The 20,941-nt window shown below is 43.0% G+C and overlaps 2 protein-coding genes across 6 annotated transcripts in view; one reads left to right on the top strand and one right to left on the bottom strand.

Annotated features, from left to right (window-relative positions):
- Htr4 (5-hydroxytryptamine receptor 4) overlaps positions 1-13,027 on the top strand; it is a 176,477-nt gene extending 163,450 nt beyond the window's left edge. Inside the window, exon 7 of the mRNA XM_034518230.2 lies at positions 8,108-13,027. Coding sequence (XP_034374121.1) covers positions 8,108-8,195 — 88 coding nt within the window. The 3' untranslated portion in view covers positions 8,196-13,027. The remainder of the gene's footprint in view (positions 1-8,107) is intronic.
- Positions 13,028-15,623: 2,596 nt separating this feature from the next.
- Fbxo38 (F-box protein 38) overlaps positions 15,624-20,941 on the bottom strand; it is a 47,595-nt gene continuing 42,277 nt past the window's right edge. For all 5 annotated transcript variants that reach the window (XM_034518052.2, XM_076912565.1, XM_034518054.2 and 2 more), the window contains 5 exons: positions 19,669-19,835; positions 18,452-18,597; positions 17,782-17,885; positions 17,323-17,436; positions 15,624-16,444 (listed from right to left, as the gene is read on the bottom strand). In XM_034518052.2, coding sequence (XP_034373943.1) covers positions 16,266-16,444; positions 17,323-17,436; positions 17,782-17,885; positions 18,452-18,597; positions 19,669-19,835 — 710 coding nt within the window. In that variant the 3' untranslated portion in view covers positions 15,624-16,265. The remainder of the gene's footprint in view (positions 16,445-17,322; positions 17,437-17,781; positions 17,886-18,451; positions 18,598-19,668; positions 19,836-20,941) is intronic.

Raw genomic sequence — 20,941 nt, 5'->3', positions numbered from 1 at the left:
GTATGTTGGTTTGAAAACAACTTTGTTCAATATTGTCATTTTACATTTCATTTAAATTATCATGTTCTAAAATAATGGCCTAGGAAGAAATTTGAAACACTCTTTTTTTCTAAAATGTGCTAATTGGCCCAAGTTGGTTTGCTGTTGGCTTTCTTTGCCATTTTATTTCTGTCAGGATACATTTCATGCAGTCAGCTAAGTGACTGCTCCCACTGCAGATTCTGCTCTGAGGACAATCTCCACTCCCTATTGGTGTATCTCAAGACAGGGGTATGCAAATCAAGCCTAGGCATTTCCTGAGGGAAAACGCTGAAGAAGACAAGAAAATTCTGTTTTGAAAACTACATTGTTAACTCAGTTCAAGTTTCTGGAGAGCAGAAGTCACGGACCAATTGTTGGGTTTTGTTGTTTTCAGGGCTGGGGATCTGGACTAGAGCCCTCCTGATGCTCTAGACAAGACTCTACCCCTGAGTTACATGCCCCCACCCAAGAACTGACATTTGTATATAGGAAGAATAGGTAGGAAATGATGGGTAGAAATCTATAAAACACTCCCCAGAATTTCCACTAGAAGGTTTCCATAAGAATATCCCCTCCCATGATTCTTGGTGCTAAGAAGCTTTTCCAGTCTCCTTTTCAGAGAAAGTCTAAAACCCAGAAGTAGCCACATCCAAAGTATTTCTGAGTGAGTGAGGAAATAGATTGCTCTACCCAGCCCCCCTCCAGAAGGATATAGCACTGTTCATTGAGCAAAGATGGATGCAGATGCTCCAGATACAGAACTGTGGGCAAAGGTACAGCATGTGATTGAAGCCTGGGGGAGGACCAACAGGAGACTAATTGCCACTGTCCTTTGTAACCAGTTCAAATGCCAGGCAATGCTATTACCCACGTAGTAAATATTTCCATAGATGCTAAGATCTTTCATAGTTTGTGAGGTATCAAGAGCTATATATTCAATGTTGAAAATGAGGTTGGGGGCACACCAAAAATGCAAATGGTTCTGGATTCTAGCAGGCCTGGGTTGAAATCCTTGAGTGTCTAAGGTGAGTCTGAGTTTGTAGTTGGGACACATCAGTGTTCCCAGCCTCAGTGTACAGGATGCTCTTGGGATGCTCAGCCTCTCCTTACCTGTGCTCTGTGCTAGTCTATGCTTTTATGTCTTTCCCCTGTCCACTCCTGGGTCTAGAGTGCCCCCACTGTTTTCAATGGCAAGGCACTGTCATGTCTTCTAGTTTTTTTCTTCACGGTACGTCTAGAATAAAACTTCTTCTCAAACCTCCTCCATATCCACTCTAGATCTCTTGAGCCACAACTGGGCTGGGGACAGCTCAAAATCGCCTGTGTTGGGTAAAATAATGCCCACTCAGTGAGGTCCATATTCTGTTCCCCGGTACCTACAAATATGTTATGTCATGTGGCAAAAGGTTGATTAGGATATGATCGATCTCAGTGTTGTCTTGCTATGGGCAGGATTCTCAGAACTGTCTGGATGGACTCACTGTGCAAGGGTTTTATTTATTTGGTTGGTTTAGTTTTTGGGTTTTTTTGGGGGGGGTGTTTTTGCTTTTTTTTTTTTTTTTTTTTTTTTGTAGGGGCAAGAGGACCAAAGTCAGAGACTCGAGAGCCTGACAGTAAAAGTTAATACGGTGACGTCATCAATCCCAGAATGTGAACAGCTTCTGGTGAGAATCATTTCGGACTGATGAGCTCTAGAACCTGGAAGACTTAAAGCTTATATTATTTCAAGCTTCTCTGTTTGGGGTAATTTGTTACGACAGCAACAGAAAGCCAATATAGCTCCCAATGTGTTACTGTGTCCCAATCCAGCCTCACGCACACCACAGACTAATTATCCTACAAAACATGAGGTTCTCCCCTCTGGTTACACCCTTGTCTGGCTCCCCGTCATTATTAGGATAAGGACAACAGTCCTTAGCATCATCCTGGGTCTCTGCCCTGCAGCATCCCTTTTGGTCCATGAGTGTCCCTCTTCCTCTGCTCAGCCCCATCACTGTGGGCAACTTGCTCTTGTTCAGATCCACATCCTCTTCCCCTTAGCCTGGCGACCCCTTCCCTGCCTTTCAGCTCTCACCTCCTGTCACTCTCCCAACCACACTACTCTGACACACCAACTGCGTTCATGTCCGACTCGTGTGCTCTCAGTGTCAACAATTACAGTCTACCTTTAATGTTTCACATGGTCATAAATTCCCACGAGACCGTGGGCCTCACAGCATGCCATGAACTCTGTGTGTCAGAAACTACGTCAGTCCTCCACCTCAGGTTCTCCCAGGCCTGGCACAGGGCCTGAGTCACAGTGGGTACACAGAATGCACTTTAAAATGAGTGTCTGGATTAGTAAATGTCTAGCATTTGACAATTTCTTTCCTTCAAAAACACAGAAAAAAATAGCCCCACCCCCGAGGTATGTCAGATTCCAAGTAATTCCAAGGGCTCAGATCTGCCTGAGGTTTGATCAATTTATACAGAGCTGCTTCTTATTTTGCAAGCATCCCCAGCGAAGGCAAGCAAGTGCTGTTGCCCAGAGAAGGCCTGAGGCCCTGTGTTATAAAATCTAAGCTTTTCCCAGTGGTGCCAGCCTAGGCTTGGAGAAGGAGCTCGGGTATGCTATTAATTATTGCTCTATTCGGGCTGCTCCAAGTTTGATACTAATTGCTCAGTGAACAAATTGTAGATTCGGATCATCACCAAACCTAATGTGGCTCCTGTCATGTTTGAATAAATTAATGCAAAGTAGACAGCTGCCTCCATGTCGCTCCACAGCAGTGACTTTTCCCAGGTCAGATATGGCTGCTCAGTCACAGGAGTTGGCCAGCCCACTGGGTTAGCCTGGGAAGGCCTCCGACACCAGAGCTTGGGGGCCTTCGTCAAGCTGAGGGATGATGACTCCCTCCCTCCGTGTGCTCTTTGTTCTGCTGTGCCATCCTGAAAGTTTCTTTCATCTATGTGTTCAGTTACCCGTGGGCAAACAGGCATCAATTACTGTGGAATGGGATTGTGTACTAAACCAGAAATTAAGTATTAGGTTCAAGCTAGTTCAAGCCCTGTCCTTAGACATCTTATAACGGGAATATCACTGTTACACATTATCCAGTATCTGGCTGTCATAATTGAGTTTCATAGGAATCATGTCATTCAACGGTCATAACTCTCTAGAGAATTTGGAAACAATTCACACAGTAAGTGAGAGGCAGAGCAAAGGTTTGAACCAGAGCATTCTGCCTCAAGAATTCTTAAGTTCCCTACATATCAATTTTATATTTCCAACTATCCCATATGTATCTACTTCAACCATGGGAAACTCTCATTTTTCTGAGCTCAGTTTTTTTTTAACCAGTGAAAAGTCCTCCACCTACTCAGTGCCCAGCATTATGTTAGATGCTAATTTTACCCTTCCACCAAAGGTGTCAGGTGCACAGGGATAACTGGCTTGGCCGGGTCACACAACTAGTAGATGACAGGTTTGAAACTTTGTTTGCTAGCAGTGTGGGATCCCTTTTCTCTACATACTTGTTAAATCTGAGGATGTAAGGGTGTGTTCACAAGTGTGCTCACAGGCAGCTGGGATTGGGGCCCTCTACTTGGAGAAACACTGAAGAAACTGAGCCATGGACTCTGGCGTCTGCCTGGATCTACATGCAAACAAGAGCCTTGAATTCTGACACACAGCTTACTGGTGGCCATCCAGATACTTGCAAATATGTGTTCATATGGTGTATTTTCAATCAAAGAGAAAACATCTGTCTTAGTCAGCTTTGTATTCCTGCACAAAACATCATGACCAAGAAGCAAGATGGGGAGGAAAAGGTTTATTCAGCTTACACTTCCACATTGCTGTTCATCACCAAAGGAAGTCAGGACTGGAACTCACACAGGGCAGGAACTGATGCAGAAGCCATGGAGGCATGCTGCTTACTGGATTGTTTCCTCTGGCTTGCTCGGCTGGTGTTCTTATAGAACCCAGGACTACCATCCCAGGGATGGCACCACCCACAGTGGGCCCTCCCTCCCTTGATCACTAATTGAGAAAATGTCCTACATTACATCATGGAGGCATTTCCTCAAGGGAGGCTCCTTTGTGATAACTCCAGCTTGTGTCAAGCTGACACACAAAACCAGCCAGTACACCACCTAAACTTGTGTAAATCATGGAGACTTAGGAATACACAAGCCATGGCAGGACCTCTATACACTAAAATGGCAGACTGTTCCTGGTTGGCAAGGGAGCTAAGTCTCCTTCCTTTTTTCAGTATTCAAACCCCACCACAGCCTGTAAGATGGCTGGGCTAGTCTGTTTTCTACTGCTGTGATGCACACAATGATCAAAAGCAACTCAGGGAGGAAAGGGTTTATTTAGCTCACAGGTCTTGATCACACACAGTGAGAAGTCAGAGCAGGAGCCGGGCATTAGCAGAGGTAGGAGCCATGGAGGAACACTGCTTATTGGCTTGCTCAGCCTTCTTTCTTATACAACTCAGGACCACCGTGGCACCAACTACAGTGGGCTGGGTCCTCCGCCATCAATCTTTACTCAAGAAAATGCTACCCAGCCTTGCTTACAGACTTGCAGGTCAGCATGATGGAAACAATTGATGTTCCCTTTTTCCAGATGACCCTGACTTGTGTCAAGTTGATAAAAAACAACAACAACAACAACAAAAGCCTAGCACAGAAGCCCACCCCAAAGTCTAACTAGAGAGCATGCCCATTGACTCATCACCATGTCTAAAGAGTGTGATGGTCTTCCAGCTGGCCTCCGTGTGCTGGGTCAGCACTGGTTTCAACCTTTCTGGTTATCCTGACAGGTGAGTCATTAGTCCTATCATGGTTGTCCTTGACTGTCAGCCTGGAGGGAGCGAATCCCAGGAGGTTTGTTGAGCACCCCTCTGTTGTGTCTGTGAAGGTTTATTGTGAGAGGATAAGCTAAGGGGGAAGGAATCACTGTGAATGCCAGGAGTACAAGCCCATAGGCTGGAGAAGACTCTACTTCCTGACCATGCACAAGAGTTCTGTTATGCCCTTCTGCCAAACCTTCTGCAACCCCGAGCACCTGTCCATATCTCGTCAGTTAGGGATGGAGGTCATGAATCCCTCCCCCAGTCCCCCAACAAAACTTCCTACATGATCAAAATACCAGGTTTCCTTCTGATAGGGACATGCTCTTTCTACGAGTCCCATAGGAGAAGTGCCACTGGTGGCCAGTTCAAAGTGTTCTATTTCTATGGAGCTTGGCAGAGTTTGGGAATGTACTTTGAGCTTAGCATGGTGACATTACACACACTGTGACCTTGGATCAACCAGACCAGCAGCTCTGAGCCACAGTATTTTTGGTTGTTTGTTTGTTTTATTTTTTTTCATCTGTGAAATAAATCTGAGTAACCAACACATACAGTTGTGAAACATAATTGTGTAAATGAAGTCATGTATGTCATGACTATGTATGGTTCCAAGCACCTTCATCCATCAATAAATTGAATGACAGATGACCTCTTTTATTATTATCATTACATTTGTTGTTGTTTTTCTCTGCACAGGAATCAATGTCAGGGAATCATTATACCTCAGGTGTAGAGCATAGGTGTGTTTCAGACCTACTTGGTTCTAAACCACTAGTCCATCTTAGTCCATTCAGCAACGCTGTTCATGAGCCAGGCCAACAGGTGTTGGTCTGACGTGGGTCTAGGCCAGGTCCTGTCACTTACTTACCATGCATCTCAGGATCCAACTTCAACATCTCTGGGACTCATGTTTCTTCTGTACATAGTTCTGGCCTTTTTGCCTGCCTGGCATGACCTGCCAAAAAGGCACAGAAGTGTGTGCTTGCAAATCAGGCTGTGATTTTCACAGTGGAGGAAGAAAAAGCCAAATACGGAATTTCCTAGGCCTTGAGGTCTTCTAGGTATTCCCAACAAAGGGAATAAAGGAGGAAAACCCTTCAGCCATTTAGAGCTGTGTATATGTGACCACCAACATGACACACTCTTCACTTTGTGAGCTATGGAGGAGGTGTATTTGGAACTGTGTTAACTTTGCATATTGAGCTTCTGGAGTCCAGTACTTCGTGCTTCCTTCTCTGTGCAGTGATACTGTGAGGAATATTTCCTTCCTTCAGCTGCACAGGAGAAAGGAGAGGGGGTAGTGAGGCAGAACAGTTTACTAAATGTCACATGGTCAGTGACTGGCAGAGCCTGATTGGATGCTAATTCTGTCAGGATCCAATGGAAGTCTTAGCATGTTGCACAGCACAGCAGTTCTAGATGGTCAGATACACAAACACGGTATGAGAGATGTTTCAAGGGTAGATCCAGCAAGATGGAAAGTTACATACTACCGAGGATAATGTCTGTATCCAGAATCTGACTGCTTCTCATTGCCTGGGCCACAGCACCATCTTCCTTCATTTCCCCGAATTGTTGCTGCAAAGCATTAAGTCATCTTGCTGTCCAACATCCTTCTATCAAATGTCACGAGCCATATAATGGCATTTCAGTTACTGATGAGTCATATGTATGGCATAGAACTCCCACAGAGTACTTGAACTGGAAATTTCTCATCTCCTTCTGACCTCGTACTTCCTGTGTGTTATAGTATTCAATGCAATCTGCACGGGATTTTTGCCCAGTCAATAGCCATACAATGGAACTTGGAGTGTAGCAAGGTACAGTCTACATAAGTCTATCCTTATGTAAATGCCATCTATGGTGTTTGTACAGTGATTACATTGCCTAATAATATACTCACCTGGGTGCATATCTGTTATTAAGCAAAGTATGAGTATACTTTTAAGAGAGCATAGAGTCAAAAGATGCCTATTCCACGGTCATTTGGACCACTGCTTTGCTCGAGTGCCTCCTAGGCAGTAAAAAGCCAGAGGATCTCAGAGGGATCTGCAAGGTGTCTCCTGGTCCTGGATATTTTACAGATATCATCTCCCTCCACTCCTCCTTTTCCCTCTGGTTCCTTGTCCCATGCCCTGCCCTAACACTCGCTGTTCTTCAAAATGGCAGCCAAGATCTAGCTTAGAAACATCTGCATAAATCTGCACAGCAGCACACATTGAAGGCGCAAGGCTTTGTGGCACAACACTGAGTACATTGTCCCTAGGTACCGGGAGGAATATTCAGCTGCTCATAGTTGGCTATAGGACCACCAACACCATATGTGCATGTGGCCCACTCCTCTACCTGAAATGTATTTGTTCCCATAGTTGCTGAAATCCCTTCCTAGTGGGAGATATAGCAATGTCTACCACTTCTCCTAACGTCTCAATGACATACTGAGGCACAGTTCCACCAAAGTCTATGCTGAGGAACCAATGATTGATTATATTGGGCTTTCTTTCAGAGCATAGATGAGGGGGTACTTGCAAGAGTGTGGCCACTTCTCTCCAACTGGACATATCTGGAGGTCTTTACCCAGCAGAGTTGAGGGAGTCCCCCATGGCCACAAAAATCAAATACACACACACACACACACACACACACACACACACACTCCTCTTTGGCCATACACAGAGTTGTCAGTTGGTACAGAGGCAGCTGGATATTCAGGAGTGGAGGATATAAATTGTTAATAATCTCAGATGGGATGAGGTTTTTCAAAGGGGCCACAGATAAATGCCCTAATATGGCAGTCTCTTGGAGGCCAGTCACTTACTATACCAAGTGTATACATTTCCCCCTTCAATCCAGGATGCAGTCTGAATTTTAGACACTTCAGTAGAGAAACAACATTTTACATAGGCATCAGAAAACTCCTGGAAAGGTTTATTCAGGGTCAGCTTGCAGTTGTACATAGGTCTGTTCTGACCAGTGGCACAGGAACCATCTTGGGAAACGAAATCTGGGTCCTTGTCCTAGTTCTGTCATCTACTCTCTGTGCATAATAGGCCTGTTTCCCCTAGGACTCCATTTTCCAACCTTTGACCTACACAATCTAGGTGAGCTCTTTGGCCTTTCCACTCCATTCTCACCTCCGTGTCTCCTCAAATACATGCAAGAACGGGGAGCAGAGAGCAGAGATGCCTTTGAAGGATGCCTGGTGAATTCTCATGCCTTCTTTTTTTTTTTTTTTTCCTCCTTAGGTATACAGTTTTGCACAGTGGTCATCACCAGGAACTGGAGAAATTGCCCATACACAATGACCCAGAGTCCCTGGAATCATGCTTTTGATTGAAGACATGGCTTGCCATTTAGATATCCATCCCCATCTGTGTCTGCATGAACAGGTTACTCTGGAATCACTTCTGACCCTGGGCATCACCAGTGAAGCATGAATCACGGGGAGGCAGGGTCCAGTGAAGGTACACAGCAGACATTGTTGAGTGGGACCTGAACCCAGCACATAAAGGATTTCAGAACTGTGTGGGGATTTCAGACATCATCAGACCCAGCGTCCTACCCAGAGCCCAAGTGGCTTCTCCCACTGCATACTGACAAGTGGTCAGTCTCTGCTCACACCTCTCCAGGGACAGGAGCACACTACCTCCTAATGTGGTGGGGATGCTCTAATTGTGTGGAAGTCCCGTCATTCATTGGCACTCAAGTCCTCCTGTCTGGCTTCTATAGGGACAGTGCAATTGGTCTTCTCTCTTGGTTGAACATCTCCCACTTCCTCTTCACTCTGGACATGCTTTGGTGGGCTCCAGATGACATAGAAGGCATCAGAATTTTTGGTTTACAACCATTAACATTCTCTCTCTCTCTCTCTCTCTCTCTCTCTCTCTCTCTCTCTCTCTTTCTCTCTCAATTATAACATACCATTTGAGGTAATAGTTCTCCCTTGAGGATAGATTTCAAAGATTCTGCTTGGGTTTTGGCTTTCTAAGCTGAGCTGGTGTGTGTGTGTGTGTGTGTGTGTGTGTGTGTGTGTGTGTGGTGTGTGTGTGTGTGTGTGTGTAAAGTTGTCATTTTCCCACTGGCACTGGCATGTCAGCAATTGGGTTATTTAGAATGAATCCCTATCTACTTCCCTTACATGACAGTGGACTAGGACCCTGTGTGCTATGGATGTTGACAAATAACAGTTTGATAACTCAAGAATTAAGGGGTGGAAGTATGGGGCTAGAGAGATAGCTCACTGTTTAAGATCACTTGTTGCAGAAGACACAGGTTTGGCTCCCAGCATTCACATTGTGTCTCACAAATATATATATATATATTTTTCCCCCCCAGGGGATCTGACAGCTCTTCTGACTGCCACAGACTCCTGCACACACATGGTGCAAATACATACACTCAGGCACACACATACACATATATAACATGAAACAAATTAAAATAAAAAGAGTTAAGAAGGGAACCTCATTTGATCCCATGAACGACCTTTTAGGAAAAATCAGTTTATTCTTTGCTCAAAACAGAAAACAGCCTAGGACTAACCACAGGGTTGTTTAGCAAAGAATAAACTGATCTTTCTGTGTCTGGAACTATCATTGACCCCTGCCTACTATGGACCCATTTTCAACACATTTTGTAAACGTCAAGATATTTTCTTTCCTATGCTAAACAATCATCACCTTCTTTGTCTTGGGAAAGTTATTTCTTCAAGAAAGAGAAGACTTGATACTCTGAAGACAGTTTGCTCTCTTTCTTTCTCTTTCTTTCTTTCTTTCTTTCTTTCTTTCTTTCTTTCTTTCTTTCTTTCTTTCTGCTGTCAAAAACCAGTTTGATTTACTGCTGGTGAAACAGAGGGAATGGAGAGAATGAACATGGCCTGGCATCCTTACTCTGTGCACTGAGAGGTGAGGATGTGCCAGGAGCAGCAACCAAAAGTTTTCCTTGCCCTGTTTTAATGCTTCATTCTTTCTCCTTCTCTCTCCCCAACATCCATCCTTATCCCTTCCTTCTCTTCTTTTACCTTTTTGAGACAAGGTTTTTCATAGCCCAGGCTGCCCTCAAACTCACTGTGTAGCTGAGACTGAACTGAACTCCTAATCCTCCTACCCCCATCTCTTAAGAGTTGGAGTCACAGGCTTGAGCTGCTACACCAAGTTCTAGTTGCCTTTCTACTTCCTAGAATGACATATTACAATTGCTTCCTTGTCCTTGTTTAATCCAAAAAGGGAGAACTCTTTATTCATCCATCTTTCTTTTCCCCATCTGCAGATACAGTGAGAAAGGGTGGCCATCCCTCACAAATGAATGAAGAGACCACCTATCTAGGTTTAACTTTGGAAGTCTCATATCCCAAGACACTCCACAATTCTTGGCAAAATCAAGATAGTCACCACCCTTAGTGGGACCCTCCTAGTAAACCTCTTAGAGCTGAGTCCTCCTATAGTGACAACTAGTGAACCACTTAGAGCTAAGTCCCTTTCTGTCTTCCCCTGAAAAATTGAAGGGACCAGGAATGGTAAGGCATGGGGATCACCCAAGTTCAAAGTCATAAGGGAAGATGGGATTCATTCCATCTGCAGAGCTGCTAGCCTAGCATTGGTTCCATACATGGCTTCCAGGAATCCAGATGATGCAGTGTGAGTATGGAAGACTCAGAAGACACATAGCTGTTCAGGATTCAAGGAGACTTAAATTTGCCTTCTTCTCATGACCATCCCCTTTCAGGAAGCCTGTGGAGTTAAGAAGAGATGTTACTGGGGAAGGCAGTGTTGTGACCCAGCTGCAGGCCAGATGAACATTGGCAACCACTTGGATATTTAATGAAGTCTGAGTGCATGCCTAGGATAAATGGATCCACTGGGCTTTCTCTCCATTTGACTTTGCAGTTTGTAGGAATACCTGGTTCTGAAGATCCCACCCCAACCTGTTGGGAGCCAGACCGATCCAAGGTTCAGAGGCCCTCACGAAGGGGTAAAAGAACATTAGTTCTTTGCCCTTGCCCAGGACCAGACTTGGTAAGATCCAGTCTAAGGCCTGGGCTTTGAAGGAGTTAAGGTTTCAGTTCCTAGGAGGCCAGCTTTCCCCTCTGAAGGGCTGTGGTTATCAGTCTTAAGGCTGCTGTGTCTGAGGTATCTTGTGTTCTCTTTTAAGAGTTTTCTGATTTACCTTGCTGCTGACCTTGGCCATTCTCCTTCTGTGAATAGTATATAGGATGCTGTACTACTTAGTAGGCTAGCTCAGCTTAATACATAGCTTGTGTGATACCTCCCAACCCCAGCTATCCTATCTTCTCATCTGGCCATCTCACTTAGACCACTGTCACCAAAGAACAACCTGCTGGTCTAGGTCACCAACCTTCTCCATTAGCAACTAGAAAGTAAAAAGAAATAAAACCTAGGATGGATTGGAAGAGAAAAAAAAAAAAAACCCTGAGATTTCACTTTCTCCTCCCACGAATATTTTTATTTCCTGCTGCCAACTTGCTCTGTCCGGAAGCAAATAACTATCTGAGAAATGGGAGAGGGTAGGACGTTGGGGGTAGTGGAGGGAGGAGACTCATTGAGGGGCCAGAGAGTGGAGGCAACCAAATCACCTTCAATATTGTCTTCACGTGAGAACAAAATGTCTTCTTGGTCTCTAGCTGTTTCTCTGTGGGATTGTGGCTCTCTTAGGTGAGAGGTGCACGGTGCTTTTCTCTGTTCATCTCTATTATTCTCTATTACTTCAATTTGCTGCGGTCAAAATCTGCTCCAAAACACTGGGCTTAGAGGAAAACAAAGGCTAGGGTGCTTGGCTCTTTTGGCCAGAAGTTGTCCTATATCCACACAATCTAGAAAACTAAGTATTTGATTTGAATGTAAACAGTGCAGAGACAGACTTGAAGATCTGGGTCAGGCACACTGTTGTGCTGGCCCTCGAGGGAGATTTGTCTCACTCTCGTCTCCAAAATGCAGATGGTCTCTGAGCCAGGTGGATCTGTGCAAACCTTCTGCCATAGATCCCCAAGGGCCACTGTTACACGTTTTGCTAAATACATGCTTTGCTTTGTACTGCTAACTATATTTCACTTACAGACATTTAGTTTAGAAGGAGACAATTTTATCAGACCCCAAAATAGAAAGTCAGTTTATGTACTGTAAATAGGAAGTAGCCATAAACTAATAAAAATGAAACCAAACTACTAAATTCTAACCAGATGTCAGTACTCGGAGAGTGTTCCCTGCCTCTGCACATACCAGGAAGACAAACCTGTCAGTAGTTTACCTAGTTCCTCTCTAGGAGTTGGAAGTATTGAGAAAAAGAATTTAGAGAATGAATTGCAAACTTTAGAAATATACTGACTTAATACAAGTAACATTCCATAGTTTTGGAAACAAAGACAGAAGAAAAACCATCAGCTTAATATTTTTATTAGTATTATATTTAATTTACATTAAGTGTCTCCTCTCCTTTTTATTTTAGCTCCTTTGAACTTAATGAATAGTAAAAACAGAACAGTAAGAAAAGCTGACATCCAATATGCTTCTTTCTGTTGGGCATTTGGTTAGCGCTTTCCATGGGTTTCCTCATAGAAACCTTTCCTACAAGTACCAAAATTACTCCCTCTTTGAAAATGAACAAACCTCATCAGAGATGTCATGTGGTGCCTGACCTGACAAGTATGGATGTGGAATATAGGCCCAGGCCTCCTGATTCTAAAGTGCCACCATCTAAAGTATTCCCAGTGGTAGTCAATGGTAGGACACATGCTCTCTACATTGAAGTGTTAGAGGACAAGTTCTCTCTTTGCTCACATGGCCTAAGTACTTTCTCTCCCATATTGATAACCTTGGGACCCAGACCTGTGCCTGTTTGAGTTCTGCCATTCGCTTGCTCTGTTTTCTCCTCTGCGTGTCATTTCCATATTTAATGATGGAGGTATTCTGGCTCATGACAGAGCAGCAGGAAGACCCTGTGCAATGTTCTTTTAGCATCTCCAGGACTCAGAGCCTGAGGTTACTGAATAGCCAGCAGCAGACTGAGAGGCAAACGGATGAGCCCTGAATATTGCCAACCGTCAAGGTTGCCCTGCAGAAGGCAGTATGAATTCTCCTTATTTCTTGGTTGAATTGAAACTCTATTTGGACCTCAGCTCAACTTTTCCAGTGACTATCTATTCATCCCTATAAGAACTTGCGACCCATCTGCCTGTTCACAAGGTCTCAGAGCCTCACAATAGCTTATGGGGGAGATTACTGATTCAATTTTATAGACAAGTCTTTGTCACAGCAAGAGACTTACTTGCCTAAGGACATATGGCAGAAGCCGGATGGAAAACACATTGGGTCCTCCTATCATAAATAAGTACAGTGCTTGTTTTCCTCCTACATAAATTATGGTCTATATAAATGAAAAAAACTTATGCAATCCACTTCCACTGTAAAAAGTACCCATAACACAGATGCAGTAAATACCCTTGACCCCAGCTTACTCCCACTCCATTCCCAAGGTGTGTGTGCGTGTTGTTATCACTTGGCATATGCAGTTCAGTACGTTGTGGTTTTGTTTGCTGTCCTGTATGAATAAGGTGATCCTGTATGTAGTTTGCAACTTGCCCTTCAATAGGAAACTCCATACATCATTTCCCATCAACACTTGTGTGGTTCATGCTGTAAGCCTTGCAGAGTGGGTGATTCTACTGCTCACTGCAGCCAATGTCTTCCACAAGGTCAGGGGGACTGGTTTCAGAATGAAGTGGCAGCTCAGACATCAGTTGTCCTATTGGAAAGAGGCAGCCCCACCATGGTTCTCGCCCAGCTTCCTTCTTCTTTGAGGGACTGACATGTCTTTGGAGTCAAGACTCTGCTTCCAGTAATCTCTAAACATCTGCTTTTGACCAAGTTATCTAAACTACTAAACTGGATGTACATGTGTTGGTGTTGTGACAAGCTTAGGAGGCATTGAGTAATCACCCCTCAAAGGTTCAAAATGCCTGTGGCCTGACTGGTTCTCCTAATCAGTCCTAGGATATGGTTTAAGAGACTTCATGGAAAGATTAGGGGGAAAAAAGGAACTATGAAAATAAACTGACAACACACACACACACACACACACACACACACAAACACACACACAGCCTGCCAGAAGGCTGAACAAACCTGGGATTATACTGGATGATCTCATTGGCCCTTCAGCATTGCCAGGTGGAGTTGGGTAGCTATTATCACTTTGCAAATGAGGGAAAGTGAGCCTCCAGCGCAGGGCTTGTAACCGTCTCCTGGTCACAGCTATTGTCTGAAGGTAGAATCTGAACCCAGGACTTCTGACTCCATGTACTGAGTCACTTCAAACATCACATTAGCTATTGTCTAAAGTACTAGACCCACATACCAGGCAGCATGAGATACGTGGTTCTTTCTGATACTGACACTCAGTCAGAGGTCGTCTGTGAACTATTTAAGGCCCTTTTACAAACAGGCCATTGTACACAAAGCTGGTGACATGACTGAATAGAAAACTCAGTTCTCCATCAGGTGTGGACAAACTGGCCAAGATGTGGTCTGTAAGCCTTCAGAATTTTTACTTTCCAATATGTCTGGGTATAAGTTCAGGAGTATTATTTTGTGATGTGAGTATTATGTGAAATTCAAATTTCTGTCTATAAATAAAGTTTTGTTGTAAAATAGCCATGTTTCTTTGTGTTCTTCATGGCTCTCCCACAGTGGAGAATGTATGTGGCCCACTGAACATAAAATACTACCTAGCCCACACAGTTTGCTGGCCTTGCTATAAAGCAATCTACCAGCTGTTTGTCCCTGTACATTTACTAAGTGCCTATGAGAGTGGGTAGCCTCCAGTTTTGTTTTCTGGTGTCTGCCTTTGGCATCTTTACAAATGATCTTAGGGCCCCTACTGTATTTAATGAGTTTGCAATAGGATGGGCAAACCAAGTGAAGAGCAGTGGCCGCTAATGGCTGATGCCAGCATTGCTTAGGTGAGTTCCTGACTAGGGATACAGGCTGAGTCTTGCTGAGGACTGCAGGTTATTATTCTGCACTTTTTTTTTTTTTTTTTTTTTTGCCTCTTACTGAGCAGTTATAATCTCAACGGCGAACGAGTTAAAGCAGTGAGCTAAAAAATAAAAACAAACAATGTGAACAAAAGATGAATGATCTTACACTTAAGATTTTTTAAAATCTTGTATTTCACGAATCTTAAAAGCCTTCAAGTAGACTTTATACCCAGGCACCTGGCACTCATGAGTCCAGTGTTATGAAGTCACCAACACTCTTTTCTGTCACTGGGATCAGAAACTCAGATTCTCGTCCTAGTCCTACCCAGCCAACACTAAGTTCTTACCATGTGGGTTTTTTTTTCTATCTCTGCCTCAATCCCTAGAAAGGGAAGGGACTGTACAAATACTGAAAGACCTGACACTTTTCTACAGACCATAATTCTTTTTGTCTTTAGCCACTGGATTTGGAAGCCTGTTAAGGTCACTTATTTGTCAAATGGCAAAGCCATGGTGCCACACTGAAAGGCAACTGCACCACTCACTGCTGCTGGGCAGTGTCTAGCTGAGAGGAAGGCAGGCAGCTCCTCTGAAATAGCCTGAGTTATTGTCCCAACACTCTGCCACAGTTGTGTGTGTACTGCATCTTACAGCCACAGGTTTAAAACGGATTAGAGTGGACAAAGGCACTGAGTTAGACTCAGCTATGCACTGCTGTTCTGTGAAGTATTTGCTACTGTAAATAACAAGTTTCAAATCCACGGAGAGAATAACGTTTTTACTAAATGTTTATTTTTATGTTCAAGATAAAGCATGTACACAATTGAATGTGGAAATAAATAACTAGAAATGCTCTGGAAACTCTCTATTTGCCCTTCAAATTCATTTAAGTTCATGAATCTTTTCATGTAAATGAATATGCCAAATATAAACGTTAAGAAAAAAAAACTACATCTTAGTACAGAAACATAATCTTCTCTGACTAAGGGTTTAGTTGGCATTATGAAAACAAAAACACACAAGATACAACACTCTTTAGCAGGCTGACTTACGCAGCTCTGCTGGAGAAGAAAAAGGCACAGACTGAAGGACGTGGTGAGGAGCCGAGGAGATGAGCTCAGTCACCTGACACTGAGAGCTAAGTCAGGAAAAGTGAACACAACCAGTGCTAAATGATTGGCCTTCCTTCAAATGACTTCTTTAAATTAAGATGTATAAACATAGGATATAAAGACATTACTTTTGGAAGTATCTCTGTATATTTCTTCTATATATAAATCTTTGTATACAATTTCCATGTTCCTTATATATTTTATATATAACAAACTGAGCCAGGGCCTCCCAATTCCAAGCCCAAGGTTCCTGTGTAGACTCTTGGCCACCATGGGCCAGAAGAGCCAGGAAAGGTCTATTTAAATGTAGTCGTCTTCAACTGGCTCTCCATTGACATCACAGTAGTGGATAAAAATCGCCACTACTCGCTGAAATACACCCCTCTTCATCTGGCGCATCTCTGAGATCTCTTCCCCTATTGTCTCCATACAGATGTCTGCAGACAACTGTCCTTTCCTTCGAGGAGCATAAATGGTACCTGGGAAATGGGGAAGAGAGGAGGGATAGTTATGATGATTAGAATCACTTGGTCCAGGAAATACTAGTACATACTAGTATGTCCTGTTGCTGATGCAAGAATAGCTCATGGAATTTGCCTTCATGACTTTAGTTTTATATCAGATCTGATGCCAAGGATAGCAGAGGTCAAAGTCTCCAGGTAAAAATAATGTACCAAGACATAAATTATGCATAAATCAAGTAGTTTAAAAAATTTACCTCCTTAAAAACATTTCTTTTGAAGCTTTACCTAAAAGTGAATATACAAATATGCTAACACTTTAAAAAAGTGTATTAAAAGCATCCCCCAATTCTTCTATTTAAATCATAATAAGCTGCCACGAATTAAAACAGTACTCCTAAAAAACAGGCAAATCATTAGTATAATTGAGCAACTCTAAAATATGATGTTTGTAAATTCTTCAGTAAAGATCAGTCATTTTCAGGCACGCCAAATGCAATTCTAGCAACTGGGATTAGGTGTTCGAGGCCAGGCTTACTACACAGACAATTTAGGCCAGGCCTAGGCTACATACATGAGAATCTGTAGAAACTTCAACAGGCGAAGTTCCAAACAGTTTTATAAAAGCTCATGTGCTTTTCACAGAATAGAAAAATATGATGAAATTCTCATCACGTAGACATATTAAAACCACTGTGTAGATATGTTAGACTCACTATGAATCTCATGTTCACATATTGGACCCACTGTATTGTAGCTGGGCCTTTTTTGGGTCATGTTAAAATATTAAGGGAAACTAAACCAAAACTCTGCATCATTCCTAATTTATAAACAAAATATTAACTACTTAACATAGTACAGTCTATCCAATCTAGAGAACAGAAGTCAATAATTACTCTCTTCATCATCTTCAAAATCGTATCTGGCAAAGCTGTTAGGCTCTGCTGCCCGCAGTGACCTCAGCCAAGGGAAGTCAGAAATCATGGAATACGGAGCTCCATCCACAACACCTGAAACAAGCAGACAGTTGCGAAAGTCCCGTTAGTACGGGAGGGACTGCTGACAGTAGCAGTCTGTACTTAAGCAGCTACAGCGAGACACAGAGCCTGAGCCAGCTGCCTTCAAAGTCATTTCTATCAATACCTCTCAATTTTTATTTACCTTTTGTGTGTCAACAGATTCCAATTATTCTAGGGATGGTAACGATACACAGACACACCAAGATGTATCCACTCTCTATGTCTTGCAGGGATGCAAATCTCTCATTAGCTAAGACCTTCCATATCCCCCTCGGGCATGCCCTCTCACCTAGTTCACAGCTTACAATTTATCCCTGCAGTCTAGGTAAATCTTACCCTCTAAAGTGTAGATTTCTCTCCCCCAGGGATACTTAGGGTACTTCTTTAAATCTTCTTCGGTTCGAGTGGCTTCCAGGAAAAATTCGTATTTAATGAGCTCTCTGGAGACAACAGGGGAAAAAAATCAAGTAAATATACCATGAAAAAGAATGCTGGGTAAAAGCACCTGTCTGGACTACTCAGACTTAAGACTCCACCAAGCATCTCAGGCAGGACAGATCTGACAGCTCCAGTCACCCCAGCTGGAGAATAAGTCTAATCAGGTCTAAAGCACAGTCTTTATTATCTTTCAAATCGTATTAAGGAAACAAAATGGGAAGTCTTTGAGCACGTTGGTTGTATGTTGAGGGTAAGTAGTACAAGGTATGTATGATAAAAAACAAAACAAAACAATTTTCTGAAAAATGAAGCCTCAGTGTCATTGTCATTAACTGTTTCTTTTCCATCCTCCATGGCTGAAGAGATAACATGAAACATGCATGTAGGATCTGTAATTTCTCTTCTAAGTTTGAATAAAATGCTTCATGAATACATGCATGCTTAAGTTTGAAATTTGCTTCATCATTTTTTACAGCTCAGTGGCAGTCACTTAAAGAGCAAGGGTCTGACCCCAGGAGGCTCCAATAGAAAAGACAATGAAGAACTCTGGGGTAACTGAGACACTTACTGATTGATGTTGGCTATTGTGTCCATCCAATTGCGAATGCGCACCTTGTTCCGCACATTGGGAGGGTTGCTGAACTCATGGATGATGCAGATGTGATAGGGGTAAGGGCCACTGAAGAGCTTCTGCTCCAGAGTCAGTGTGTCTACCTGAAGACAACATCAGAGAAAAGGTCTTCGGACCAAGACTAAGTCTGAGACACCTGACTCCACGACCTTGAAAAGTTTCAGCTTTGAAACCCCTGGCAGATTTGAATACCAAATAACAAGCTCTGTCCCAGAGCACGTCCCGCCGTGTTAGGATGAAGACAGCAAATTCTCTACACAGCAAACTCAGCCACGTCCCCCTCTCCCCAACTGCCTTTTAAGGAGCTATCAAGTCAGAGGGAGCCGATGCAGGCGACTCATCTCCATCAAGTGCACATCTTCTGAGGATGGCCGTAACTGGTAACTACAGAACCCAGAGAGCGGGAAGTCAGTCCTATCAGAACAACTGCTAGGTTTTAAGGACAGTATGTTCGTGCCTTCTTGTGGATTCTGTGTTGACAGGACATTCTCACGGATGCCCTTTCTCCTCTTAGCTCTTCAGTATCGTCCTGCTTTCAGTAGAGCACGAGTGTAATTCCTTTAGAGAAAGGTAAACTTCCTAGAAAAAGTCTATTTGTAAGATGTAACCAGTTTTGAGTATTAAGACACTTAAGAATTTGATGAGCTAATTTTAAGGGCCTTAATCTCAGAATCCAGGAGATGTTTAGTATTTCCTTTTAGCAACAAGCATTATCCTACATATGCACTTAACTTTTCATAATAATTTCAGTTATACTCTTGCTTATGAAATACCAGCAACTGTCCTAGTATATTGTATATATTAATTAAAACAGCACAAAACTGTAAGTGCAATTCTAATTTTACATATAAGAAATTGAGAGATAAAAAGAGCTTGCTTTATGTCAAAGCAAAATCTGAACCAGGAAGTCCGTGATCTGAGCACATATTCTTAGTCAACAGGCAACTTCTAGCTTGCTGAATGAGCACTGTGTAATGCTACGAATCCCTAAAGATCTAGTAGAAAAGCTTTAAAAAGCACTATTGACAGGACAACATGGCTCAGCTATAAAAACTCCACAGATTTTAAAGAATCATTACTAAGAGTTAAACGAAATGGACCAAATAAACAAATATTAGCACAATGTGTATCTTATAAAAAGCAGCGTTTGTTACCTGCTGCATTGGGCGCAGGTAGATGATGCGGTTCCTCTCCGGAGGCATCCTCAGTATTTGGTCTAGTACCTGGTCCATATTTAGTTTCTTGCATTGTGCATAGTCAAATCGGTTTACAATCGGTGCATTTTCTACCTTCAAATGCTTCAGGACCCTGCACCTGGTAGCTATGGAATAAAACAAAACGCTCTATAAATAATTAATATAAGAGTGCAAAGCATATTCTGGAAGCATCTCTGGAAAACAACGGCACAGGCAGTGTGCTTGTAGACACAGCTACTCTCCTGATCATGCATAGCAGTTAAGATTTGACAACATAACTCAGGTTCAGAAGAAGTCAGCAGTTCTCATCAAGGCCCTCCTGTCCTCTACTGTTGCCTTCTAAAGAGATTAAGTCCTGGAAGTTGACCTGCCCAAATAGGAACTGCCCAGGAACCATTTCCTTAATAACCAAGTTTATGGAATGTGATATGACTATATAGTTAAAGGTCACAGCTGGAAGAATTCACAAATATTGCCTTGTATTTAATGGTAGAAATTGAACAGTTCCTGCAAAAATACAGAAACTGTACCTTGAGAAAAGGCACAGAAATCTGTGGTTTCTAAAATTCTTGGCTATATATTTTAGTACTATGGAAAGATCTACTGAAAGGTTATCTAAAACATGATCCTTCTTCCAGTTCAACCCAGCAGACAGGAAGTCTGCTACTCACCACACTTTGCTGTACTAAATTACTAACTGCATCCCAGCCTGCTTCTTCCTTGGTCTAAACTGCCTGGTTTAACTTCAGAGAGAATTAAATGGACACAATTATAAAGCCACAGAGCTGAATTGCTGGATTTTCTAGACTTTCACAAAGGCATCTTCTACAGGATCCGCAATGCAAGCATCATCATCTGTCAGAGCGCTGCACCCTGGAACTAACCTCCATGTCTAAACGTGCAGCAGCCTGCCTTCAGTCTCTGTCATGCAGAGAAAGGAGGAATTTGATAGAAATAAAAAGAGAGAGGACCAGATAGTGATATGGACCTGACGGCTCCGTGCTGTAAAATCAGACACAGGTAAAGAATAATCTAATTGTGTCTCGGCGCCTCATCTGCCGTTGACTTAGCTGTTATCCAGAGACCGAACTACATATCTAACACCCTGTGTCTCAGGACAAGTTGAACTCAACAACTTGGTTTCAAGGGCAGAAAGTGGACCTGAGGACATATGATCCATCAGTGGGTTAGGAAGATACAGGAGAATCATGGGGTAAGGCCCAGCAGTAAA

The sequence above is a fragment of the Arvicanthis niloticus genome, chromosome 14 (genome assembly GCF_011762505.2).
Source record: "Arvicanthis niloticus isolate mArvNil1 chromosome 14, mArvNil1.pat.X, whole genome shotgun sequence".
Lineage (NCBI taxonomy): Eukaryota > Metazoa > Chordata > Mammalia > Rodentia > Muridae > Arvicanthis > Arvicanthis niloticus.
Note: the sequence above shows the minus strand (reverse complement) of the source record. Positions and strands in the feature narration are given on the sequence as shown.